The sequence below is a fragment of the Cebus imitator genome, unplaced genomic scaffold, assembly GCF_001604975.1.
Source record: "Cebus imitator isolate Cc_AM_T3 unplaced genomic scaffold, Cebus_imitator-1.0 Scaffold128, whole genome shotgun sequence".
Lineage (NCBI taxonomy): Eukaryota > Metazoa > Chordata > Mammalia > Primates > Cebidae > Cebus > Cebus imitator.
Genome location: NW_016107443.1, coordinates 2,741,108 through 2,769,022, shown reverse-complemented (window position 1 = coordinate 2,769,022; position 27,915 = coordinate 2,741,108). Strand labels below are relative to the sequence as shown.

General features: G+C 44.5%; 1 protein-coding gene across 1 annotated transcript in view; it reads left to right on the top strand.

Moving 5' to 3' along the window:
- MAP7D2 (MAP7 domain containing 2) overlaps positions 1-27,915 on the top strand; it is a 120,457-nt gene that overhangs the window by 45,583 nt on the left and 46,959 nt on the right. The window contains 3 exon segments of the mRNA XM_017540662.2: positions 17,599-17,676; positions 18,834-18,997; positions 25,731-25,842. Coding sequence (XP_017396151.2) covers positions 17,599-17,676; positions 18,834-18,997; positions 25,731-25,842 — 354 coding nt within the window.

Genomic DNA, 27,915 nt, shown 5'->3' with positions numbered 1-27,915 from the left:
TAGTAGAGACGGAGGTTTTACTGTGTTGGCCAGGATGGCCTTGAACTCCTGACCTCGTGATCCCCCTGCCTCAGCCTCCCAAAGTGCTGGGATTACAAGCGTGAGCCACCGCACCTGGCCCAAAATAAACTTTTAACTACCGGCAGCAATAAATTGAACTTTATGATTCCTGGTTCTTACGTTTTCCAAAGAGAATTTTGTCAGGGATGTGGTTGGAGGCTAGAGGTAGGTGAGGTGGAGGTAAATTTAAGGGACAAGCTGGAGATAACTGCAAGGCTGTTTAAAAGGCTAACCAGAGTGCGCTGAACAATGTTGAATGGGGTTACACGTTGTACTCTGCTTTGGTGGTTTAAAAAGAATCTATTTGTGCCAGGAAGCTGTTTCCTCAAGGCCTCAAAGTACCCTTGAAGATTGTCCCTGTTTAAGAATTCTGTTGTGGCTCGGCTGAGGATGACAGATGCATAGATCGGTAGGCCTGGGATGGGGGTAACTCTGCTGGGCATGTTTTTCAGAGACAAATGGAAATGGGATAAGGGTTCTGACTTTCAAAATCATTCTTAACGTATCTCCTAATTGTTATAATACAAAGAGTTTTTCTCTCTAATTTTTATTTATTTTTATTTTTATTTTTTTAGGGAGGAGGGGGAGAGTGGGGGCAGAAGGAAGGAAGGAAGGAAGGCTTTTCTCTCTAATTTTTAAAATTTTTGTTGTAGAGACAGGGTTTTTGGTATGTTGCCCAGGCTGGTGCTGAACTCCTAGCCTCAAGCGATCCTCCCACTTTCTCCCTAAGCACTGGGAATACAGGCATGAGCCACAGCTCCCAGCCCAAAAGAGTGATTTTTTTTTCCCTAGCCTCTTTATTTCCCCTTTGTATTTTGTTTTAAAACTAAGGAATCCTCATGGAACGGAGGCCAACTAGCGGGAGGAGCAGGCCTAAGCATTGCCCTAGTGACTTGCATTGCTCTTCAGTAGCCTTGTCAATGGCCCCTGGACCCAGTGGCATAACTGGGACCAACTCTGCTGTGGGCTGAATTGCCATGAGCTGAGTTGGAATAGCAGAGCCAGGAGAACAAGCAGTTCACATTGGATGGTTTGTGCTCAGCAGTGATTAAAGTTCAGATCTGGACCAGGCATCCTAGGGTTCAGGAGTTCGAGACCAGCCTGGCCAACATGGTGAAACCTCATCTCTATTAAAAATACAAAAAACTGAGTGTGGTGGCGCACACCTGTAATTCCAGCTACTTGGGAGGCTGAGGAACAAGAATTGCTTGAACCCAGGAGGTGGAGGTTACAGTTAGCTAGGATCGTGCACTGCATTTCAGCCTGGATGACCAAGTAAGACTGTCAAAAAAAAAAAAAAAAAAAAAAAAAAAAAGTTCAGATCTGATGCCCGGTGAGATGGCCGAGGAAGAGTTGTCAGCCTAGGAAGAAGGGGCTGTCCTCAGGGAAGAGGTCTGAAGGATCCTGCAAACCCTATAACAGTGAAGATGGAGGGACCCCAAACAACCACATACATGTCATTGTGCAGAAACAGAAACAAGGAATGAGGACAAAATAATCAGCTTGAGACAAAGAGCTTGCACTTGGCTTGCTCATACTCAAGAGGGCAGCTTGTCCTATGGTAGGGACTTGGGACCTTATGGGCAACTGGGCCAGGAGTGCAATGGAGATTGGCTGGAAGGACCTCTGGTGACCCTTTGATCCTTTTTTTTCTTTCTTTTTTTCTTTTTAGCTATCTCCTACAGGAAGGATAAGATTCTTTTACATCTTTTACTTTCATGGTATTAAACATACATACATATCACCATGAGTAGAAATCAAATGACATTACTTATTCTGGAAACTCCACAGGTAATTTCTCTTTACTAGTTATTACCTGCTGGGTTCTGTCCGCAGTTTAAAATAGATATTTGTATGTTTCTTGTGTTTTGTTGCTGAGAAAAAGCAAATAAGAGTAATTTTCCTCCATGTCTTGGCCCTCTTTCCAGAAACTCAAGGCCTTTCTGAGTCTTGTCTTGGGATGGTGAGTTGGGAGCTTGTATTTTCACATGACACAACCCTCACTGAGCAACCACTTTTCCTGATATGTAACCTGACAGCCAGCCTCTGCCCCACCATTGCAGGAAAATACTGGCCGGGTTACGCTGAGGAATAATGATGCGTGACATTTATTGAGCAGTGCTTGTGTAGCACGTGATTCCATGGGGTTAGAACCCAGGCCACCAGGCTCTGGAGCCCCTGCTCCCAAGCACTGTACTCAGCTGCCCTCTCTACTTGCTGGGGGATGGGACGGCTTTTCAAGGGCCATTTTTTCTGCATGGTTGGAGCCCTGTATCAGGTGAGACTACAGAAGTTCACACAAAAGTCCTGTGTGTCAGAGCTTCTTCATCTCTAAAGGACCTGAGGCCAAGTTCAGATGCCCAGACCTACATGCCCTGTCCATGGTAGAAACTTTTACCCTTGCTCCCCTTTCCATGTTTACTCCCTTATCTCATTCGAGCCCCACTTGCTTATTGGTTTTTTGGGATCACCTTGTATGGGATGGGTGAATCCACCTTCTTGTTGTTGAAGAACAGGCATGTGCAAAAAACTGTGAGACCAGAATTACACAGAAAGGAGAGCATGAAGGTGGAGGAGAGATGATTCTGCAACCACCGCACAGGGAAGAAGGCTGGGAGGACAGACATCAGCATAGAGTCATCCGTATTACCTTAGGGGGCCCTGAGCTGTATAGGTTTCCTTTAACTAGCAAATCATGCTGTGAATAGAGTATGCTGTGCATATTGGCTTATTTTGAAATTACACATAATTGTAGAAACATAGGAAGCTAGGTAATTCCTACCTCCAGATGAGGAGCCAGGGTGGGAACTAAGCTTTCGTATTATGGTGCTCAGTAGATAATCAGTTGAGTTTAATTTTTCTAGCCTGTGTCTTCCTTTGTTACCTTTGAGTTTGCTCATCTTAGCTTTAAGGAAACTATCAGCTTGGCAGAGAAAGTCTTAGAATGGAAACTGTGACCTGTTAGAAAGTTGTGGGGGGTTTCCTGGAGGAGTTTTATGGGGTTCTTGGGAAGACTGAAATGATTCCAGGATTTGGGGCCTAATGATCATCTGTCCCAACTTGTTTTCTCTGTGTTCTCTTCTATTATCAGGGGAAACGAGCCAACTGTGAGTACTCCTGCATGCCAAGCATTTTCACAAGGTCTTCCCTCTACCCCCATAACCTTGGGATGTAGGCAGTAATGTTCCTATTTTAAGGAGAAGAACTTAAGCCTCTGAGATGTTAAGGAATTTACCCAGAGACTCTTGACTAGGATATAGTTGGGCAGGCCACATGGATGGAGCCAAGAAGAAGCTCTCAGGGCTGAGGGGGTTGAGTTTTATTTATGAATGGGGAGACAATCCAATGGAGGCAGTTTTACTGGTAGCTATAGAAAGAACCAGGCCTTTGGGACATTTGTAACTGGGATCTGATGTAGACTGGAGACAGTTAAAGGCATGAGAAAGTCAAGTTAATAGTGACCCTGGAAGATAACAGCTTTCAAGGAAGAGTTCAGGACCAAGGAACCAGCTTCTTAGATCTCCTTATCTTCTGATAATCAGCAAGGTTAGGGCTTTTTGCCATGTTTTTTCAGAGCCCTGACTTTTCAGCCAATCCCTGGGCCTTTGCAGGTGACTTCAGTTCCCATGCTGGCCCTGGCAGGGGGCATACCTCCTATTTCCCATGCTGCCCTTGGAGTCTGAGTGCACCCCACCTCTTCACAGGGCCATGGTGAGGATGTGGTTACTTGGAAGTTCCCGGGTTATTCTTCATAGCTTTGGGCACTAATAATATGTGGCATGTGGTCAACACTGAATTTTGCCTTTTCTATTTGTTGCTATAGTTGTTACAGCTTTAAAAATAGGTATAAATTACATACAGTACAATGCACAAATTTTAAGTCACTATTTGATGAGTTTTGGCAAATATGTACACTGTTGGGGCCCAGCCTGCCCTATGGATCCCACACTGGAGGCTTGGGGCAAGCTGAAGGGTTTAAGATCAGGGAGGGTCAGGGGCTGGTTCTAGACTGTGGTAGTAGACGTGGTGGTTAGGTAATGAAATTACTTGTGCTTTCTGGATACTTAGGACATATCTCATTTAAGGGCCATATCTAAACCAGTAATAATATTGATAATACTGTTAGCTAATATTTATTATGCATTTAATATGTGCTAAGAGCTTTGCATATATTGTTCTTTAAGCTCCACATTACTCTGTGACACGGGCACTGTTTAACACATGAGAAAAGGGAGGTCGAGAAGCTTCCCCAGAAGTCACACTTACTGTGTGCTGAGTAGGGATTTGACAGAGCCTGGGGAGACCCCATTCCTCTTTCTTAGCATCATCTTTTGTGCTTCTCAGTAGGAATAGCTACCATTTTCTAGACATCTAGATCCCTAGGTTAGCTCCCCTTCCTTTAGGGCCTCTCATTATTGAGGGTCAAGCAGACTGGACTCAAATTCATGCTTTGCTACTTAGTAACTGTGTGACTTTGGACAGATTTCTTAACCTCTCTGGGTTGCAATTACCTCATCTATAAAATGGGAGTGCCTCCCACCTCCTGGGACTATTGTGAGCATTAAATAATATTTGTAGAGGATAATGCCTGGCCAGAAATAGGTGCTTAAGAGCTAGAGTTCTTAGAAAAAGACAGTCTAGCCCACAAATATGTGTACGGTCCTCAAAACCAGGCACAGTTGAATTTTATAGCTTGGCATATTGTCGTCTGGTTCTGGAGAACATATTTACCAGATTGAGTTACTGGCACAGGAGTTCCTGGGGCAACTGAGCATACGTGTATGAATATAGAAGAACAGCATCATCATATACCACCTTCATAATTAGTGTTTGTGAGATGTCATCTCTATGTGCTTTCTTTAAGAAATTACTTGCTGAAGACAAGATCTCTCACTGCTTCCATAAACGGCATGTGTCTACATGTGTAGACAAAAGCAAGCAAACAAACAGTGATTGGTAACTGATATACTCTTTGCAGAAGATGAGAAATCAAGAGAGCATGTACATGTTTCTAGTATAATTTTTACGGGAAAAGAATGCTCGCCCTAGTTTTATACTGGCAGTGTTGTAATGTACTTGATCTTATCACACCCATTAGGAAAGGTAGCCTGATTGAGGTTTTCAGGTGTGTGTGCAAAGGACCTCCATAGTGGAAGGTGGAGAACAATAAATAGGAACATGTGCATTAGAATAACCAACACAGAATAGCTGGATTTGTCGAGCTCCTATTGTATGCCGGATACAGTTGAGCAGTACCTGTGATATCTCATTTAATCCTTGTATCCTCGTTCTAAAATAGGTTTTACTCATCTCTATTTTATAGGAGAGGAGGCTTAAACCAGGTCCTGCAGAACTTTCCTGGTTTTGTTTTTGTTTTTTAGACCAAGTCTCACTCTGTTGCCCAGGCTGGAGTGCAGTGGTGTGATCTCAGCTCACTGCAACCTCCGCCTCCCAGGTCCGAGTGATTCTCTTGGCTCGGCCTTCTGAGTAGCTGAGACTACAGGCACGCGCCACCATGCCCAGCTAATTTTTGTGTTTTTAGTAGAGATGGGGTTTTACCATGTTGGCCGGGCTGGTCTCGAACGCCTGACCTCAGGTGATCCGCCTGCCTCAGCCTCCCAAAGTGCTAGGATTACAGGTGTGAGCTACTGCGCCCAGCATTTTTTTTAAAGACTGATTCTCGCTCTGTCGCCTAGGCTGGAGTGCAGTCGTGCAACTTCTGCTCACTGCAACCTCCACCTCCCGGGTTCAAGCGATTCTCGTGCCTCAGCCTCCTAAGTAGCTGGGACTACAGGCGTGTGCCACCACACCTGGCTAATTTGTATATTTTTAGTAGAGACTAGTAGAAATGGAGTTTCATCATGTTGGCCAGGATGGTCTCGATCGCTTGACTTCGTGATCTGCCCACCTCAGCCTCCCAAAGTGCTGGGATTACAGGCACCCATCACCACGGCCAGCTAATTTTTTAATTTTTAGTAGGGATTTTGCCATGTTGGCCAGGCTGGCCGGCCTCAAACTCCTGACCTCAGGTGATCGGCTCACCTCGGCCTCCCAAAATGCCGGGATTACCGGCGTGAACCACTGCACCGGCTAGAACTTTCCTGTTGTACCTTCTTCCAGTAATCTTGTGTAGAGGATTTTGTGGCAGAATGGTGACGATTACATGCCAGGTTTTGGAGTTGGGGGTGGGGGGGATCCATTCTCATTATTATTATTATTATTTGACCTTGACACCAAAGTGCTATGCACTTTCTATTGTTTGGGCTTCACCCACTTCTACATTTGGTGGGGAAAATGGTCGTTCTCTTTGCTGTGAGATTGTGATTTAAGAAAATCATTTGAGTTTTTCAGTAATACTGTTATATGTCTGCATTTTTCTGGAAAATGTAATTCAGAATTCGGTTAGCTGTTTTAAAAGGAAACCTATGGGAATTTAGTGGGTGTATTTTATAAAAATCTAATAATAGCATAGATTTATGTACAGTCTTGAAGTAGTTCCCTATTTCTCCACTTCTTTCAAGGACTTTTTGGCATCTTAATACAAATTTTTTTTTTTGAGATGAAGTTTTGCTCTTGTTGCCCAGGCTGGAGTACAGTGGCGTGATCTCAGCTCATGCAACCTCCACCTCCTGGGTTCAATTGATTCTCCTGCCTCAGCCTCCCGAGTAGCTGGGATTACAGGCGCACACCACCAGGCATGGCCAATTTTTCTATTTTTGGTAGAGATGGGGTTTCACCATGTTGGTCAGGCTGGTCTCAAACTCCTGACCTCGGGTGATCCGCCCGCCTCGGCCTCCCAAAGTGCTGGGATTACAGGCGTGAGCCACTCTGCGTGACCTGTATGCATTTTTTTAAAATATATTTTTATACCTGGATGTCTATACCTTTATCCTAGTAGTCAGTGGTTATTAAACTTAAATTCTAGCTCTAGGCTTGCCTCATTCAAAAGTATAAATCATGACATCTTTGAAAGGGGCACATCGGAAGGAATGAATTAGGTAATAATAGTGACTTTTTACCACCATTTAAGAGAAAATTTAAGCCAGTTCAGGAAATTATAGCAGGTAAGAAATGGATTAGATCACTCATTGTCAGAGTGTGGTCCCTAGACTAGCAGCATCAGTATCACCTGGGAATTTATTAGAAATACAAATTCTCAGGCCCCATCCCAGACCTACTAACTCAGAAATTCTGGGGGTAGAGCCCAGCATTCAGTTTTTAATAAGCCCTCTAATGGATTCTGATGCACACTAAAGCTTGAGAGTCACTGGATTAGAAGAACCCCCCTTATTAAGCTGTTGCAAGAAATAGCATCTTCCTGAGAGACAAATTTAAGTTGAAACCACCTGACTCTGCTCTTGTCAGAGAAAAAATATGGAATAAATGGCCATTGATAGGTCTTTGTAACCATATGATTCCTCTAAGGTTAGTTTCTGCATAGGCATTTGTTTCCAGAATAAATATCCCAAATAAATACCAGAACTTCGGGTAATAGCTAAAGAAATAGAATTCAGTAGTCAAAAGGTATTAAAAGCAGTTTATACATTTACTGGAGACTAGAAAAGTGTGAAAAGATGAATTCCTAATGTGCAGCTTTTTGCCTAGTCCTCTGGCCCCCGGTATTATTTGTGTGCACACACACTGACACGTCCACACACTGTATCTTCCAAGAGTCACACAAAACCCTTCCCTCACTCAATTCCTAGCCAGAACTCTCCCCAGAAGCAGCCAAACATGGCTCATGACTTCCTAGTCCCTCATCTCTTTTTCACCTCCTTCTCTTTTTTATTGCTGCCATCCTCCACCCCCATGCAGCATTTTCCCCCCTTTCCAGTGTCGATTAATGAAAAGTGATTCACTTCTCACAGTTCTGGAACTCTATCCACATACATTCTCCATCTGTATAATGAAAGCCCAAGAACTGATCCATATTGGATGGGTAGAATGGAGAAAGCCAAGAACATAAAGACAGAGTTATCTTCCTTGTGGAGGGAGAGGTTGAGCAATGTCATCTCTGGTTGAATAGGGCCTCAGAGCTCTTTCACCTGAAATTTCATGATTTGGGATTTTGAAAGTGCCAATTATATATTAAATTGACTTTTTAAGTCAATTTTCTTTTTTGCACATTGTATGCTGGTATGATTAAGCCTTCATTTTAACATTGTTTTGTTTTTTTGTTTGTTGGTTTTTTTTTTTTTTTTTTTTTTTTTTTTTTTTTTTTTTTTTTTTTTTTTTTTTTTTTTTTTTTTTTTTTTTTTTGAGATGGAGTCTCACTCTGTCACCCAGACTGAAGTGCAGTGGTGAGATCTTGGCTCACTGCAACTTCCACTTCCCTGGTTGAAGTGATTCTCCTGCCTCAGCCTCCCGAGAAGCAGGGACTACAGGCGTATGCCACCATGCCTGGCTAATTTTTTGTATTTTTTGGAGAGATGCAGTTTCACCGTGTTGGCCAGACTGGTCTGGAACTCTTGACTTCAGGTGATCCTCCTACCTCATCTTCCCAAAGTACTGGAATTACAGGAGTGAGCCACCTTACTCGGCCTCATTTTAACACTGTTTAGGGTTGCTTTGTTGATGTTCTCAGAGTGCCTTTAATGGTTATGAGTTTCATTTTGAAGAAAAATTAGGTTGCTAGACAATTTTGCTGTTGGTTTTCATCAGAAGTTCATTTCATTAAAGCAGTCATCCTGAGGTGTGGAGGAAATTGAGATTTAGCCCAACACTGAAAGAAATGTAAATGGAAGGTTTAGTGACCTTATAGGATTGCAATTGGTTTTGAGGTTCTAAATGAAAAATATGAGGCAGGAGTATATGATGCTTTCTGAACAAAAACAATATACCCTCCTGCAATGATGAAAAAGGTTCTAGATTCTGTCAGTTAATTTTCAGTTTCCACTTGCAAGATTGAAAAGTTCAATTGGATTTCAGACTTTATTATATTCTAGCGTATTTTTGCATACATTGTTACCTTTGCCTGGAATTTCCAACTCCTGCCTTTCACTGATCTGAATCTGACCCCACCTCCCCTCTCCCAGGAGAGCAGCAGAGTGTAGAAGAAATCACACTGGATTAAAAGTCAGAGAGATAATTAGACTCCTACCACTTAATAGGACATTGGGTGAGTTACTTGACGTTTTGAAGTCTCCAATTCTTTAATCTAGAAAATAACCCCCCTAAACATAATGGCCAGTAACATTTAATGAGCATTTATTATATGGGAAGTTCTTCCCACACATTTCTTCTTCTTCTTTTTTTTTTTTAATAGAGACGGGGTTTTACCATGTTGGCCAGGCTGGTCTCGAACTTCTGACCTCAGGTGATCCGCCCGCCTTGGCCTCCCAAAGTGCTGGTATTACAGGCGTGAGCCACTGCGCCCGGCCTCTTCCCACACATTTCATGTAACCATCACAGCAGCAGTTTATCACAACACATTTATCATTTATTGGCAGTTTTTTTCATCTCCTTTAAAAAATAAACACTCATTTTTTTCCAACTTGCCAACATTTATTTTTGTTCCCCAGTTTTACAAACTATAATTAATAACAAAGCTGTTGGGATTGTGTGACAAATACAGTTTATAGAAATATATATTATTTTTACATACGGAAATGTATCACACACGTTTGCATTTGGAACCAGATATATCATCTGGATTTTTGGGAGGAAAAGAAAAAACAGATAACCTAGGAGATTTCAGAGAAGGCCACAGATAAGATTATGCTCTGGGTTTTTAAGCCTTGTTGTGGAACACTCCTTGATGTGGTCTTTTATATTCTGCTTTTTTGGGGGGGGGATGCGGGGAGCACTACAAATTTTTTTACTGCAATATAATTTACCAACAATAACATTAATCATTTTGAAGTGTAATCCGGTGGCATTTAGTACATTCACAATGTTGTGAAACTGTCACCACTGCCTAAAATACCATCACATTTTCATCACTCCCAAAAGAAATCTTGAACCCATTAGTAGTCCTTCACAATGTCTCCTATCCCGTTCATTCCTTTTTTATGTTTGAACAGTATTTCATTGTATGGATGTATAATACCATATTATATTTATCCATTGTGATGGTTAGTTTTTAGTGCCAACTTGACTCGATTGGGGAATACCTAGAGAACTGGTAAAGCATTATTTTTGAGTGTGTCTGTGAGGGTGTTTCCAGAGGAAATTGATTGGTGAGAGAGAGCACCGGGAGGGTAGAGTTTCCTGAGCCTGAGGATGGTGAATGAGAGAGGGAAGGACCCCCATGTGAAGTAAAGAGGGAAAAGGTCTGTGAGAATCAGAGCACTGATGGAATTCAAAAGAAAGGTTAATCTGTGGGAGTGGGGGTCTATGGGGAGCAGCTCAGGGAGAGCCTTTCTTTCTTTCCACATCTCTAGCAGGATAATGGGTACAAAGATGCTTTAAAATGTTGATTGTTTTTATAGACACTTCCGGTATGAGGTTAAAATAGTCTACAAATGGGGAGGTTTCCATCAGTGGGACATAATATTCATTGCCCTTTCATTCAGCAGCTTTTTGAGTCCCTCCCAATCTTCAGTCCCTCCCAGAAATTCAGAGATAAAACAAGAGCTTAGAGGACAAGGGTCAAACAAAAGACCCAAAGCCTGGCAGGGTGGTGCACACCTGTAATCCCAGCATCTGGAGAAGCTGGCGCAGGAGGATTTACTTGAGGCCAGGAGTTAAAGATAACCAGGGGCAACATAGCAAGACCTAGTCCCCCTGTCCCTGCCCCTTCCCTCTGCCTACACACACACACACACACACACACACACACACACACACACACACACACACACACACACACACACACACACACACACACACACACACACACACACACACACACACACCCAGCGATACCATGTGGGGCAGTAACAACCTTAGCAAAGGTAAACACTGTGGGGGAATGTGGCACTCTGCTGAGCTCTGTCATACAGAGAGTAGCCACAGGGAGGGCCCTGCCCAGTAGAATCACCATAGTCCAGAACACTGGTTCTCAAGGTGTGGGCGTTAGACCAGTAAGTAGTGTCAGCCTCACCTGGAAGCTTGTTAGAAAAACAGATTCTTTTGCTCACCCCAGACTTACTCCATCAGAACCTCTGGAGGTGACGTCCAGCAGTCCATTTTCACAAGCCTTCCAGGTGGTTCCGACGCATTCTCAAATGTGGGGAGCAGTGGGCTAGGACAGTTGTTAGGCCTGGATGCACATTAGAATCACATGCGGAGCTTTTAAAGCAGCAATGCCTACACCACACCTAAGACTGACTAGATCAGAATATGAAGGGAGACCTAGGCATCTATATTTTTTAAAGCTCTCCAGGTGATTCCATTGTATAGCCAAAGTGGAGAAGCAACAGTCACCATGTGCTCAAACAGATCATCACGGTGCAACCAAGAGTGACCACTTAGGAAAACAGTGCCTGTGAGTCCACAGAGCAGAGGATGCCTGACAACCCCTTGAAGAGATCAGGGATGGCTCCCTAGAGGAGGTGAGGACCCTTCATTGTATTTCCTATTGGATGAGCTCTTTGTTCTTCCTTGCCTTTTTTCTGGACATTGCAGTTGCATAAATGTGAGTATAATTGGAAAGGTTATTTTAAAATTCACTTAATGCGATTAATTTTTCAAAGTCTAGCACAACTGGCTTCCCTTTGAAACTTTGTATTTTGATAATGGTTCTTACCAGTACCATGAATAATTGACTAATATCAGGTCATTAATATTCTAGTAGGAGAGTACTTCAAGCTAATAAAATTTATTTTAAAATTAGTTTTTAAAAATGTGTTCCTGCAGCTCAAAGATAATAGGATCTCAGTCAAGTATGAGATTTTATGCTTTTCTGTTAATGTAAAGTAGTTGTTTGGCTGCTCAGTATCCCTGTTTTATTCCAATTTTTCTGTAGGAATTAATTGCCCAAGAAAAGGCCTCTGTTTCAGAGTTGCAAGTTTACCTGAATCCTGTTGCCTTGGGAAGCATTATTACGTCAACAGCGGGGAAGGGGTGGCTCTGACATGGGTGCTTCTTGTCCTTCTCCTGGGTAGGATACCTCTGAGAGCATCCCCTTTAGGTTCTTCCCAGGGCTTCCTTCACATTTGGGCCAGGTTTTTTAAAAAAATAATTGAACTTTTCTGTTTTGAGGTCATTGTCAATCCATATGCAGTTATAAGAAATATTACAGGCTGGGTGCAGATGTTCATGCCTATAATCCCAACGTTTTGGGAGACTGAGGCAGGAGGATCCCTTGAGGCCAGGAGTTCCAGATCAGCCTGGGCAACATAGTGAGACTGCCTCTCAATCAATTGATCAATCAATCAGTAAGAAAAAAATAGGCGAGGGTAGGTAATGTAGTGAAACTGCATCTCTATAAATAAATAAATAAGAAAAAAATAGCCAAGGCCAGGTACCGTAGCTCATGCCTGTAATCCCAGCACTTTGGGAGGCTGAGGTGGGCGGGTCATGAGGTCAGGAGTTTGAGACCGGCCTGATCAACATGATGAAATCCCGTCTCTACTAAAAATACAAAAGTTAGCCAGGCGTGGTGGCGCACGCCTGTAGTCCCAGCTACTCAGGAGGCTGAGGCAGGAGAATTGCTTGAACCCTAGAAGTGGAGTTTGCAATGAGCCAAGATTACTCCAGTATACTCCAGCTTGAGTGACAGAGCGAGACTCCATCTCAAAAAGAAAAAGAAAAAAAAATAGCCAAGCATGGTGGCACACGCCTGTAGTCCCAGCTACTTGGGAGGTTGAGGTGAGAGGATCACTTGGACCCAGGAGCTCGAGGCTGCAGTGAGCTGATTGTGCCACTGAACTCCAGCCTGGGTGACCGAGTAAAACTCCATCTCAAAAAAAAAAAAAAAATTATAGAGAGAGCCCTACAATGTACCCTTTACCGGGTTTACCTCAATGGTAATATCTTACAAAACTGTAGAACAGTATCACAACCACGATGTTACCACTGATACAATTAAGATAGAGTATATTTCATGATGCCTATTACAGACATCCACTTCCCTCCCACCTCTACCTTCTCAGCCACTGGCAAGCATGCAGGTATAAATCTGTTCTCTGTCAGTTCTCATGGAATTTAAAGGTAAAATTGGGTCCCTGGTTTTAAAAAAAGCAAGAGATGGCCATAGACTGTGGCTCATGCCTGTAATCTCAGCACTGTAGGAGGCTGAGGCAGGAGGATTGCTTTAGCCTGGGAGTTTCAACATCAGCCTGGACAACGTAGGGAAACCTTGTCTCTACTGAAAAATTTAAAAATTAGCCAGGCATTGTGGCACATACCTGTGGTCCCAGCTACATGGGAGGCTGAGGTGGGAGGATCAGTTGAGCCCAGGAGTTGGAGGCTGCAGTGAGCCATGATTATGCTATTGCACTTCAGTTTGGGCAACAGAGTGAGATCCTGTCTCAAAAAAATAAAAAAGAGATGATGATAAATGTACACAAATAGGGTACATGGACAAGGGATTGATTGGGTAGGAAAGCTGGACATTTTAGGATTTCAGGCCATATATAAAGACTTCCTTTTGGAGCTGAATTCAGCACCGTATTAGTGAGTTTTCATGCTGCTGATAAAGACATATTCGAGACTGGGAGGAAAAGGAGGTTTCATTGGACTTAACAGTTCGATATGGCTGAGGAGGCCTCAGAATCATGGCGGGAGGTGAAAGGCATTTCTTACATGGTGGTGGCATGAGAAAATGAGGAAGATGCAAAAGTGAAAACCCCTAATAAAACCATCAGATCTCATGAGACTTATTCACTACCATTGAGAACAGTGTGGGGGAAGCCGCCCCCATGATTCAAATTATCTCCCACCAGGTCCCTCCCACAACACCTGGGAATTATGGGGGTACAAGTTAAGATGAGATTTGGGTGGGACACAGAGCCAAACCATATCAAGCATTACTTCTTGGTTACACTGTGTCTTAAGAGGGCATCTCCTGGTGTTAGTGTTCACAATAATCTACCTCAGTTCCTCTGGTTTAAATCTGACTGTGTTTCGGTAGTAACTGATTTGTTAGAGTCCATGGTTTGTGCTCCAGCCCTCCTTACCTCGGAATGAGCAAAAGGGCTTTTCGACAGCCTTTGGGAGAGACATCTAGGGTCAGAAGGTGGAAGCTGGAGATGAGTTATTTGGCTCCTCTTGGAATGGATATTCTCAAAATGTTTGCTCAACAGTTAAGCAGACGAAGCAGATGCTGTGTAGAAGAAGCCTTACTCATCCAGTAAAGTTCAATCCTGACTGAACTCAGACCTCCTTATCCACATGTTTCCCAGAGCAGCAAGATGTGCAGAGAGAGAATCACAGGAGGGAGCTGCCAGGCTTCTCACTGCAGGGTGGTAACCACCAGCCACATGTGGCTGAAGTGTGTCCAGTGAGACTAAGAACTGAATGAACTGTAACTGTACTAAATTTTGATATGAAATTTAAATAGCCATGTATAGCTCATGGCTGCCAAATAGACAGCACAGAGATTCCACATCACCCATGTTGGGCTGTTTGAGTCACTCCACCCCTTTCAGTGGGGCAAAGCTGAATTTAAAAAAGAAAGAGACAGCTCTGTATTGTGACACGAGCAAGGAGAGGCCTACAGCTGCCCCCAGGGTCCTCTGTAGCCCCTTCCCCACCCAGCGTCAGCACTAAAACATTGCTGAGCAAACATTTTCAAACCACTAGTGTGAGGAGGAAGCTGCTAATTAGCCTGCCTGTACAGTGACCACATCTGTGCCCAGCTGCACCAGCGCTTGGCTCACAGTACTGCTTACTTTATACTTCTCTAATGGGTCACACTCAACTTCTCTTCAGATTTGCAGGCTCATTCTTGGGGCCAGGTTAGGATTTGTTCCCTGTATGCATCACTGGGTCACAGCGCTAAGATCAAGGTGTTACATTCTTCCTGTGCTGGGGAAGCAGCACAGAAAAGCGGTAACTAAGAATGTGGGCCCTTTCAGCCAGATGTGAGAGATTAGAGAAAATACATATTTTTAATGTTTTTTAAAGTGGGTCCTGAAGTCAAGTTCTTGCATTGGAATCTAGCTTCAAGTGCTTCTGATTCTATAACTGTAAGACGGATTGTTACAGCGCCTCTGTCATCATAGAGGGGTTGGGCTGAGAAAATCTGAGCAGCATACTTTATCCTTGGTAACTGCTCAATTATTACTGCTTATGATGATGATGCTAGTGATGATGACTGTGAGCATGTAATAAAGAATTTCTGGAAGATGATTCGAAGGTGTGACTCTCATATGTGTCCATGAGAGGGCAGTCTAAAATCATGCTTGTCTGTCGAACTAGCAGCCTCTGTAAAGCCTCAAGGTAATCTGTGCAGTTTCAAGTGTGTTTGGCCCTTTTTCTTCTGTTTTCTTTTTTCCCTCTGTTTGAAGAGCACTTTCAGCCATTTTCAGGCTTAACTTAGATACGGAACAGGCCCATGAACACCTAAAGGGCAGCATGGGCAGTACAGAGCTAGGTTTAGGCCCTGCCTGGGTGGGTGAGCTTATGTAGGTGCCGATGGGAGCATCTGTCCAGGCATCCTAGGCTTTTCTTTGTAGCTTTTCACACAGAACTAATTCTTATTAATCAGACTCTTGAGGTAGAGACTAGAACCTGACTGTGTTTAGGGAAAAGAGAAACCTGATTTTCTATGCCTGTTCCCCTTTCACTAACTTCACACCTGCCTCTGAGCCGTGTGTACACACCTTGGGGCCGCTATGTAAGGAACAGTGGCTGGAGCTTTACAAACTGAGAGTTCCATCAGCCACACATGGCTCTGGAACACACCAGGGGAGACTGAGTTACAGAGAGAGAGAGAGAGAGAGCTGTACGGGAAAGCAGAATCAGAGTCCTCAAACCATATGGGAACACAGAGCATCACAGAGCTGGGGGACCAAGGGGGTCTTATAGATGGACAGGGTTTAAACAGGTGGAGCAGGGTTGAATAAGGGGGTCATGAGCCAGGAGGTGCATGGGAGAAAGGGCAGTGCTGAGGTCAACTTGGGAAAAGAGTTTGGAGTCAGATTGGGAAGTGGCTGGAATGAGCTGAGGAGTTGGCCTTTAAATCCTTGATGACGTTTATATTGTTGATAGTGTCATAATGATTAAGAGATGACTAAAAACAAAATGGAGAATGGCACTTGGGTTTTTCTAGTACTTATCCCATTTTAATATCCCTGATGTATAATCTAGGCTGAAAAACCAAATGTATGGGAGGAATCCTGACAATCCAGTGTTTGTCACACCACCCCCCTTCCTCATTCCCACTCCCTACACTGTGGGCCAGGCCTTCAGGCCTCTCTCCTGGACAGCAGCAGGAACTTCCTTGGAAGAAGCACAGGTTGCCGTGGCAGCAAGGCACACTGTGATGCCAGCTTCTGATGCTCTCAGAGAGGAAGGCACAGATGCTGGGGAAGTGAACCTGGTTATATTAACATTAAAGCTGATTTCTCCAGAATGATGTGCTTAAATATTATGTAGCTAATACTCAGGAAAAGCGTGCAGTAAATTATTTCTAATCCTAGCATGACCATGAAGATCCATTTAACCTTTGATTTAGAAAGCCCTTTAGGGTCCTGCAGGAGTTGGTTGGAGATGAAAAGCTCTGGGGATATTTCCCAGACAGTTTTGGGGAAGTTGTCATTGGTTCCATCTTATTTGTTGTAAATATTTGGATGATTCTAAGATACTAAGATTGACATTGACACAAACTTGGCAGAACCAAAATTGAACTTGAATGTTGTCTTTCATATGTTGGCTCCTTTCAGAAAGTAGGCTGGGTGTGGTGGCTCACGCCTGTAATCCCAGCACTTTGGGAGGCCAAGGTGGGCAGATCACTTGAGTTCAGGAGTTTGAGACCAGCCTGGCCAACATGGCAAAACCCCATCTCTACTAAAAACAATAGAAAAGTTAGCCAGGTGTGGCGGCCCATACCTGTAGTCCCAGCTATACGGGAGGCTGAGGCAGGAGAATCACTTGAACCTGGGAGCAGAGGTTGCAGTGAGCCGAGGTCACGCCACTGCATTCCAGCCTGGGCAACAGAACGAGACCCCGCCTCAAAAAAAAAAAAAAAAAAAGTAAAATGTTCAGTGTCTGTGTAATGAGCAATATTCAAAATTTTGTCCATTTTTATGCTTCTCCTCTCCCCAGGTGGTCCTGCTTCAGGCCTGGGAGTCTGACTAGACTAAGCCTAGTGGGCTTCTCTGCACACTGCCAGGCCCCTCTGTCACTTACTGTACTTTCTGACCCCTTTTCTGCCTGGGGGCAAAGAATTAGGGAAGGGGCTTTGTCCTCTGGGGCTGATGTTGGCACAGCTACAGGACAGCTTGGCAGGTGAATGTGAAAGTGGTAACTGCTGCCCCTTGGCTGTGTGTGTCATGGAGAGTGACAGATTGGACCTCCTTTGGTTGAAGCGATGGGGATGGATGATATGTGCATGCACTTAGACTCGGGCGCGTGCTTAGTTGCCCCAGGTACTCAGCAGATAGGGAAAGAGTGAAGAACTGAAACATCATCTAGTTTTCTCCTTTGTAGGCATGGAAGGATTTTTGAAATCTGATGAGAGGCAGAGATTGGCTAAAGAAAGACGGGAAGAAAGAGAAAAATGTCTGGGTAAGTTATGCACTTTGGCTGTTTTGGTCCAAGGGAGTAGAGATATGGTGGTGTCTTTTCTGAAGATTCTTACAAATATGTGAATGAATGGGAAGAGAATTAGGACAATTGCTGGACGAACATGAAGAATCAGGGGTCCACCTACACTGTAAATGGCATGTTCATAAATAGGTAATTCTCAGAACACTTCACTCGTCAAATATTGAACCTCTGCTGTGTTCTAGGCACTGTGCTAGGGGCTGCAGATATGACATTGAAGAAAGAGAAACAGTCGCTGCTCCTGACTTAAGGAAGTCCTGATACCTTCCAGTGTCCACTGTGTACACTCCCTTAGGTTCTCTCTTGGGAATCTAAAAGGGCCATCCTCAGGAAAACTGAGAAAATCAGCACCTGAGCCATTTTATATTTTAGGACAGGTAGCCCTGGTTGAGAAGGGCTGTTTCGCCTGTTGCAGGCCGTAGACAGATTAGTACAGAGTGTTCTGCACAGGATGCTGAGGGAGGGAGACAGTGTTTCCCCATTGCATTGAGGCAAATGAGGAGCTTTCAGGTTCTTCTCTCCTTGACTGCCTCCTCCTGGTCGGTACAAGCATTGCCTCCCCTAGGGAACTCTCTCCTGCCTTGGCTAGGTGGAATTAAGGGCCTCTTAGGAAATGTCTTGAGGGTAAGGCAAATTTTATTCATGTGTTTTACTCTCTGACCCAGCTCAGTATCTGATGCATGGTGCACACACAGTTAACCTGCTTTCCAATGAATATACCCTTATAAGCATCATTGCTTAACCTAGCATACGGTTTAGCCATTGTGTACAAGTTTGACTTAATGACGGCAGTCACAGCCATAGCTCCCATGTATGGAGGCACTTACTGTGTACTTCATGGGCATCATCTTGTTTGATCTTCACAACACTGTGATGTGGCAAACATGACTGTCCCCACATTGTAAAGGAGGAAACCAAGGCAGAGATGATCTAGTTAACATGCTCAGGGTTATCCAGCTAGTGGTGGAGGTACCGGAACCCTTTGTCTCAATCATTGCATCCTAGGATCCCACCAGGCTCTTTTTAGGTCTCCACTCTAGCTTCTGTGTTTTTGGTCTTAATCCATACTGCATGGGGTGCTCTGGTAATGACACCTCTCTTCTACTTTCCTTCCCCAGCGGCTCGAGAACAACAAATCCTGGAGAAACAGAAAAGAGCCAAGCTCCAGTACGAAAAGCAAATTGAGGAGCGATGGCGAAAACTGGAAGAGCAGCGGCAGCGGGAGGATCAGAAGAGGGCTGCTGTGGAAGAGAAAAGGAAACAGAAGCTTCGGGAGGAGGAGGTAAGGCCCAGGAGCACCACCTACCACCTTCCAGCCCCCTCAGCAGGGCGCTCAGAGTGCCTGGGCATCCTGCCCAGCTCTGAGGTACGAGAGAGACCTGCCATGCACCTTTTCCTTGGTGTGGCTCCCATGCCTTCTTTCAGCAGCATGACATGAAACAGTGGAAGCAGCACCAACGTAGAACCACAGAGACTTGTCCATTCTACTCAGGTATTAATTTGATGTGTGATCTTGGACAAACTGGCTGGCCTCTCACTTCTCTGTGAAGTGAGAGGGTTGGATTTGCCAGTCTCCAAAGCCTCTTCTACTCACAACCTTTTCTGACTCTAAATTAAGACTCAAAAGATCCGTGGGTAGTCTAGTAGATAGGGGAAAAAAAGTCTCAGAGGCAGTTATGGATAGGGACTAGGTGATGGGAATCTGAGGGTTAATGCCTCCAGGGCAGACACAAGGCCACAACAAGAGCTGTGAGGTTGAGAACAGTGTGATCCTGTCAGTTGCTACTGGCAAATTAAGTCTACCCTCAAATACCAAGATGCTAGTGTATTTAAACTTTAATGTAGTTCTTTCCTTTAATTGCCCTTCTTTCCAGTTACCTTTTTAAAAAGAAATGGCATGTGATTACCCCTACAGAGTCCTTTATTACTAAATTTTGAAAATATATTTAGAAAGCATATTCAGATTATAGATTTTCTTAACAATTATATTTTAAGGATATAATAAAGACCTTATGTCAGTTGATAATTTTTTATTCGTAAGGTATGATGATTCACTTTTAGTGTGAACAATATAGAGGTTTGTTAATCTGCAACACTATAGGATATAAAGATGTTTGTACGAATTCAGTATTTTTTAAAATCTGTGAACAGTTGTTTATCACTATATATATTTACCGCCCCCCCCCTTTTTTTTTGAAGAACACACAGTTAGACCCATCTTTGCTCAAGAAGCACCCTTTTATGATTTATTTTCTCCTCTTAGGAAATGAGATCTAAGCCAGTGTTTTAGCCATGGTCTACCGTTGCTGGCTGCAGTCTGATTGCTGTGCCTTCAGCTGCTCCCAGTTCAAATGCCAGCTCTACCACTGAGCAGCTAGTAACCAGGGCAAGTTACATACCCCTCTCACTCTGTCTCCTTAGCCCAAAATAGAGGTAGTTACGGGAATTAAAAGAGGCAACTTCTGTAAAAGTGCCCAGGAAAGCACCTAGCACAGAGTAATCATTCGGGAATGTTACATTCTGTTCAGTTACTTCAGCCAAGCTTGGCTAAAGCAAGGTCAAGAGGGTGCTGCCCACAAAAGCTTATGAAAAAGCCACAGTGTAATAGGCTGTTTTGGTAACTTCGGACAGATTTCTCCTTTGCTAACTTGTGTATTTGTCAAGTCACTGGGCTCGCCCATTTTCTTCCCATCCTCCATTCCTTAATGACTTAGAGCTTGTCCTCTTCCACCATGATCTCCCTATTTTGAAAGCTTGTCACTGCTGCTTCCAGGAAGGGGCACTGTGAAGTCACATAAGACACTTCCCATGCTCTGACATATGCAGTGTTACTAGGGGCTGCTTTTGAGGCAATTTCTGTTTATAATTTTTCTCTACAGAATGTTAGTGCTGGAGGCATGTTAAATTAACTAGTCCAACTCCCCCTTCTTGTAGGTGACGGAGTGTTATGCCGTATGTTGGTCCTGATGCAGCTGAATCTTTTGTGGGTAATTTTCTATTTGTGTGCTTCCTTGCACCCCTGATGTGGTGGTGGGGAGGCAGGAGGCTGCCCGACTGACCCTTGTCAGCCCAAGCTGAGCTTGGTTCCCTCTTCTCCCTGGCACAGCAGGGCAGGGCTGAGGGCTGGGCCTCCTGTGGTTATATAGCAACCCAAGAAAACAGAAGCCTCCCTCTGCCACCTGCTCCTGCCCTCAGGGCCCCAGGGGACCCAGGTGTAGCTTAGGGACTTGCCACACACAGGCTGGCTTGTTAGCTACCTCGGTGTCGGTGCTCTGCTGGTACAGAGGCCTGTTTGGCATTCTCGAGGGTGACATTTAGGGAGAAGGGATAGGCCTGCATTACAGAAGACTCTCTTCAAAGGAAACCCTCTGCACTGGCCCCCATGGTTCGAGGGGAGCTTTGGGAGGATTGCAGCCTGCTCGGTGCCTGGCTGTGGACGTTGTCCATTCTCTTCTCAGTGTCATATTGAAGTCTTTTTTCTCATATTCTGTCTCTGTCAGCCAGAGAAAAGCCTCTGTAGGAAGATCATTCATCCAATGCAGACCATTTTACTTCTCTAGCCTGTTGGAAAGTGTTGGTGTTGCCTACCAGATTCTACCTCTCTGGGTCTGATACTTAGGAGCTCACGAGAGGCCTCTTGACCCCACCTCAGCCCTGCCCTGGCTCTGTATCCCTATGGTTGCCGTGATGTCACTCTTGATAACCCCTCATGTCTGTGCCAGGGCACAAGTGGGTGCCACCAATGGCCAGACTCTCAGAGGTGTCAAGAGTTGGCAGGGGTAGAAGCTAGTCAGGCCTGTCCCAGGGAGGGCGTGGGGGTAGTTCTGCTATCTACTTGACACCCTGACCTAAACTCATTCTCTTGTGGGAGGCCACCTACTCCTTAAGGTGGGTTCTTACAACCTTCACGTGCCACACAACTCCCAGGAACTGAGCTACCAGAACAAGTTCCTGTCACCTGAGTTAGGGCTGACAACACAATATGCCCACCCATTCTCTACTCAGGAGAGTATAGCTTCCTGACCAGTGACCCTGGAAAATGGGATTTGGAAAAGTCAACTCCATGTTCCTCCTTATGTTAAACACATAAGGGAAAGCCCCCTCCCCCCTTTTTTTAAAATTTGAGACAGGGTCTTGCTCTGTCACCCAGGCTGGAGTGCAGTGGTGCAATCTCAGCTCACTATAACCTCTCCCACCCGGGCTCAAGCGATCTTCCTACCTCAGCCTTCAGAGTAGTTGAGACCACAGGTGCATGCCATAACACCCAGCTATTTCTTTGTACTTTTAGTATAAACAGGATTTCGCTACGTTGCCCAGGCTGGTCTCAAATTCCTGAACTCAAGCAATCTACCTGACTCAGCCTCCCAGAGTGCTGGGATTACAGGCATGACCCACACCTCTTTCAAAGAATAGCTTCATCTCTTTAAGTTATTTGGATACATCAAACCTTCTACTCTTACTGCTTGATATCTAACAAAACCCACAGGACTGGATATAAAACAAAAAAATTCTGAATTCACCTAAATAAAAACTTCACTCAGCTGAGAACTGGCTGCTCACAGAAGGCATTAAGGTGCCACACTGCCATGTGGCCTCCTGGCCAAATGTGGACATCTGTCTGTAGAGAGAAAAGACCTCCTCCCCTCCCTCCCCCACACACATCCCTGCTGAGGACCATTGGGGGTGTGTCCCTGCAGTGTCATCCCCAGAACACATGTAATGGGCTGGGCGTGGTGGCCCACGCCTGTAATCCCAGCACTTTGGGAGGCCGAGGCAGGCCGATCACCTGAGGTCAGGAGTTTGAGACCAGCCTGGCCAAGATGGTGAAACCCTGTCTCTACTAGAAATACAAAAATTAGCCAGGTGTGGTGGCGTACACCTGTAATCCCAGCGACATGGGAGGCTGAGGTGAGAGAATTGCTTGAACCCAGGAGGTAGAGATTGCAGTAAGCCAAGATCACACCACTGCACTCAAGCCTGGATGACAAAGCGAGACTCCATTTCAAAAAAAGAAAAAGAAAAAAGAACACATATAATGGCAGTTGAAGAGGCACAGCCACCCCCTACCACCCATTCCTTCCAGAGACTGCTGTCTGAGTAACAGTGTCTGGAATGTGCCCTGCTGGCAACCTTTAATACTGCTCAGCCAGTTCAGCAGAGTCACCTTGGTCGTGATTTTCCAAATTCATCCAGACAGATCTAGAGCCAGAGCTCCAGATGTCAAGTGTGAGGTCTCCTCTTTCCTTTCTTCCTTCCTTCCGCTAGGACCTACCTAATAGAAGAGATTCTAGTGACAAGGATTTGCCTTGCCCTTTCCCCATCCTCTGTTGATCATCGGATGATACTCAGGAAAACCAGAACTTGGCAGGAATTGCAGTATGCAGTTCTGATACTTATTAATACTGTTTTTCTAATGTGATGGAACTTTCTCATGCTCACTTTCTCAAGCTCAGCCTCTCCTATAAGCAGTGGCTCTCACTTGGGGGGTCCCATGACCAGCAGTACCTGAGAACTTGTTAGAAATGCAGATTCTCAGCAGGCTCCACCCCAGACCTATTGACTCAGAAACTCTGGGGATAAACCCCAGGGCTTTAATAAGCTCTCCAGGGGATTCTCTTGCTGAGCTCTCAGATTTGAGAACTGTTGCTCTAAATGGTCCTGATAAGAATCTTCCTCTTTAAATTCAGATTCACTTAGCGTTGGTTAAGGATTTACTGCATACTTGTCATTATTTCCAGACTTAGGGTGATCTGGGGATGTAGGTAGGCTTATCCCCATTTTATAGGCAAGGAAACTGAAGCCCGGAACTGAAATGATTAGCTCAAGGTCACAGGGATAAAAAGTGCCAGGCAGAGGTGGGATTTGAATTCTTTTGATTTCGTTATTTGAAGGAACAGAAGATACACACAAACATGAGGCAATACTGACCTGTACAGGACTAACCTTAATGAGACTTGTGCACTGGACAAGTTTTGTTTTCCACATGTGTGAATTACTCCATTCTGACTTTTTGGGGTTCCATAAATCCTCTTAGAGCTTGGTTGTCATCTGTTTCTCATCATCTCTCCAAAAGTGGGTGATACAAAGTGAGTGTGTCTTTCTCTTAGGGACGGCTGTGTTTTCATCAGCCTCCTCAAGGTCTGAGGGAATTAATCTCCAGTGGTGGGACTTGGAGCAGCTCAGTGGACTGGGGATGGATGACAGGGGTAGTTTTCTAGAGGCCACTGAAAAGTCCAGGGGTAGGTTTGGCTTTCAGTGAGCATTCATTCCCTTAGAGGGGTGCCCCCCCAGATAGCTGATCAGTGGTCAGGCCGGCTCAGTGAAGCTCACTGTTTTTTGATCTCATTGGTCCCCTAGTAGAGAAGGGACCACCTTGTGAGGTCCTTCTGGCATGCAGGAAGTATACTGTAACCCACCCAATACTAAATTCACTCTGGGATGAAAGGCTTCAACACTTCAGTTATGTCATTGGTTAAATACCTTATGTTAAAACCATGTAATGGAATACCATTCAGCCCCAATCTCAAGTGGCTGTACTTCAGGCATCACGTGGCAGAGAAGTTCTCTTCCCTCCAAGCCCCATCTTTTATCAGGCAGACTGCCAGAGTTGACCATCATTTAATGGGCCAGGGTCATGAGGACTGGACTCTGCCAGGGCATGCACACTCATGATTGTACAGTCTCAGGCCAAAAACAAGAACACAGTTAATAGCTAATGCAAATATAAGACTTACAGGAGGTAAAAATCCCCCTTTCTGCTCACAGGTCCCTGGAGAGGCAGTCTCTTAGCAAAGTGCTATTCAGAGAAAAATTATGCAGAGGAGGCTGAGATGTGGAGAAGCCAGATCCGCATCTCGTCCCTCTGGTGTATACACGACAGAAGAGATAAATCTAGATACCTATTAAGGGACCTTTATATGTGTCTAGTAAGTGTGACAAAAAGGAGCCTTTTCCTGGTCTTTTAAGTCATGATTACTCAGTTGATGCTGTCCTAAATTAATTTTGCTTGTGTGTGTTTTTTAAGCCATGAGACAATTGTATCTTTTTGTTTTGGAGTCAAGCTACGATTAGCCTAGTTCCTAGAGCACCTCAGAGTTGGGTTTTATGAGGGCTAAAGGGTTTCATTATAACTGCTAGCTCAGGCCTTCTCCAGGGGAGATAGGAAGAGGACTTGGTATTTGCAGTGTCATGGAGATGGTGGGGAGTGCAGAATCAGAGCACCTTCACTGCAGCACCAAGGACAACTTTATGAAAGTAACAATTTGGGTGATACAGGAGAGTGTTTTTGACAAATACTGTTAGGAGAGAAGCCGAAGTTTAATGGTTGTTTTTCTCTGATTAAAAATTATTGGGTTCTGCCTCCCTGCCCCCTCTACCTACATAACTCTGGGGATGCATGGATGCTTTATTTTGTGGCCAGAAGGTTCTATACTCTTGCCTCTTTAAAAATTTGAAATATGCAGTGTTATCCCCAGATTACTATATAGCAGAAAAGTGTCACACTATATAAAACAATTGGTTCCCTGTTAAGAAGTTCTAAGATGAAAATACAGCTTTGCAAAATAGCTCTCAGTGTCATGTATCACCCCCAAACTCAAATTATATTTGCATTAAAATTTTCTCAAAGCAAAATGTTTTATGCTTTTAACTAGAAAGGTTGCTGTTGGTTCTGGAGAATTCCAGCTCTCCTTCTGGATAGGGCAGAATGGCTTGAGACAGACCTCAAGGAGTTAATGCATATTGGGCATTATTCCTGAGGCAGCTTCTCCCCAGGGAGGGGAGGGGACAGGACGAGCAGTGTTGGGGTTGAGAGCCAGTGCTAGCCTAGCTGCATTGTTTACTCTCCACCTACTCAGAGCACTCTGGTGTGGCAGAGACAGCACATATGCCTGGGTTTTGGATGCTGAGCACAGAAAGCCGCATTTGGTGACTCACACCGTGCTCTGAGGCAGCAGGCAGTGTGGTGGGGCTGGGTAGTTAATCTTGTTAACACTTGCTTTACATGAACTGTGTAGGAACGGCTGGAGGCAATGATGCGCAGGTCCCTGGAGCGCTCACAGCAGCTAGAGCTAAAGAAGAAGTATTCGTGGGGAGCATCACTGCCCATGGGACCCGGAGGACGTGATGGTGAGTATAGGGCTGCCCCTGTATTTCAGGTTCCAGGTGGGAAATCATGGAGCAGGCAGGGGATCATGGGCAGTGCTGGGTGCCTCCAGGATCTGGGGGATGCTTTGCACAGCTTTTCCGAGACACCGCTTTCAGATGTGATGTTTAAAACTGCCAAGATTCCTATGCATGCATTTGTTATGAAGCGGATCTATGCATTCTTGAAAGCAAACAGCAGTTGACACAAAAACTGGGCTTTGAGGGAGAGCAAAAGGAAAGACTTTGAACACATAGCCCAGTGAGCCGGGCCCAGCTGGCAAGCCCAGGGGTGGTCTGACTTCAGGGAGGGAAACGGCAGGAGGCTCCAGTCACTGCTCCAGATGCCATCAGGAAAAGCAGAGTGGCAGCTACCCTCCAAAAAGGGCTGGACTTTTTCCTACCTCATTTAAAATTTTTGTTGCTTTTTCTAATTTATTTCAAGGTGACTTATTTATTTTGTTACCAGTTCATACTCATCTTTAAATTTTCAAACGTGTAATTTTATGTATGGATTGTTACTAGTCTCTGGATGGCTTTTTTTTCTTTTTCAGTATCTCACTACATTTCAGCAATCTTAACATTCTATTATGCAGGAGGTGTGTACTAGCTCTATCGGAGAGCAAATGGATTTGAGTTTATAGGCTACTTCTTGACTTTGCTGTATTGTGCTTTTAACCTTTGGGCAGTAAATAAACTTTTTTTCTTTTTTGAAAAGTCGACAACCTGATTCAATTACTTTTTCTAATTTCCTAATTAGAAACTAAGAAGCAACAAGAAATTGGGACTTTTTTCTTTTACCTCTCTTTGCTCTGATTTTTTGCTGTGTAGGTGAATCAGAAAATACCCCACCCCCTCCTCTAGGTTTAGCAGCCAGCACCCTCCCTCCGGATGCAGGGACCACTGCCGCAGCTGCCGAGTCCACCAACGGTATATCTGAGCATCACTGTGCCATAGCGTTTTGTGATAACTGTTCTCCTCCATCACCATTTCTGTGTCAAACACTTTTACAATTGATTTCTTAGTCTGGCCTGTTACAACTTTTCTTTCTAGCAACGTGAATGACATGCCCATATTTCTTTATTCCTCTGTCATTGTAGAGCAGTGCATGCCTTACATCTTAGTTCCCTGGAGACATTTCATCCTCAACTCACTAATATCTGCCTTGAAAATCTTGTCAGTATTTGATTTTTGCACATTCAGATTTTTAACAATCTCATTCATTATCTATTGTAGACATTAAGTAGCAGGGCATTCTGATTACTTCTGGTTACCAAACCTGTAATTACCCAGAGTTCTGAATGGAAGACTTGGTCTTGGTGTTAAAGTGGTAGATTCCTGGAGAGGTGTTTGAGAGAGAGTAGTAGGGAGTTCATCAGTGCTAATACAGGGAATTCAAATAATTAGATAATTTGGCTTTGTGCTTGATTTTATCTCTCTAATAGGTTCTCTGTTTTGTATACAGGCCTGGGAAACTCCTATGGTCTAGATCAAGAACAGAATTAGCAAAACTTTGTTCCCATTTAATATTGGCTTTAGAAATTCATTCTATCTTCAACTGGCATAAAAAAAAAATGTGTAAAAGGGATGCAGTATTTACCAGCAATTCAGAAGGTCATATTAGCAGTAGGAATCAATACCCTTGGTTTCTGACATTCCTTTCACAATGAATAATCCTTGCCAATAGCGCTTCATAACTAATTTTGCTGCACAGGCAGAGTTACCTCTAGTGTGGGCACTGGCCTTCCCTCTAAGAAAGGTACAGGGAGGCCAGGCATGGAGGCTCACGCCTGTGATCCAAGCACTTTGGGAGGCCAAGGCAAGTGAATCACTTGATGTCAGTTGATGCCAGTAGTTTGAGACCAGCCTGGCCAATGTAGTGAAACCCTGCCTGTACTAAAAATACAAAAATTAGCCGGATGTGGTGGTGGGTGCCTGTAGCCCCAGCTACCCAGGAGCCTGAGGCAGGAGAATCGCTTGAACCTGGAAGGCAGTGGGTGCAGTGAGCCGAGATTATACCACTGCATTCCAGCCTGGGCAACAGAGTGAGACTCCATC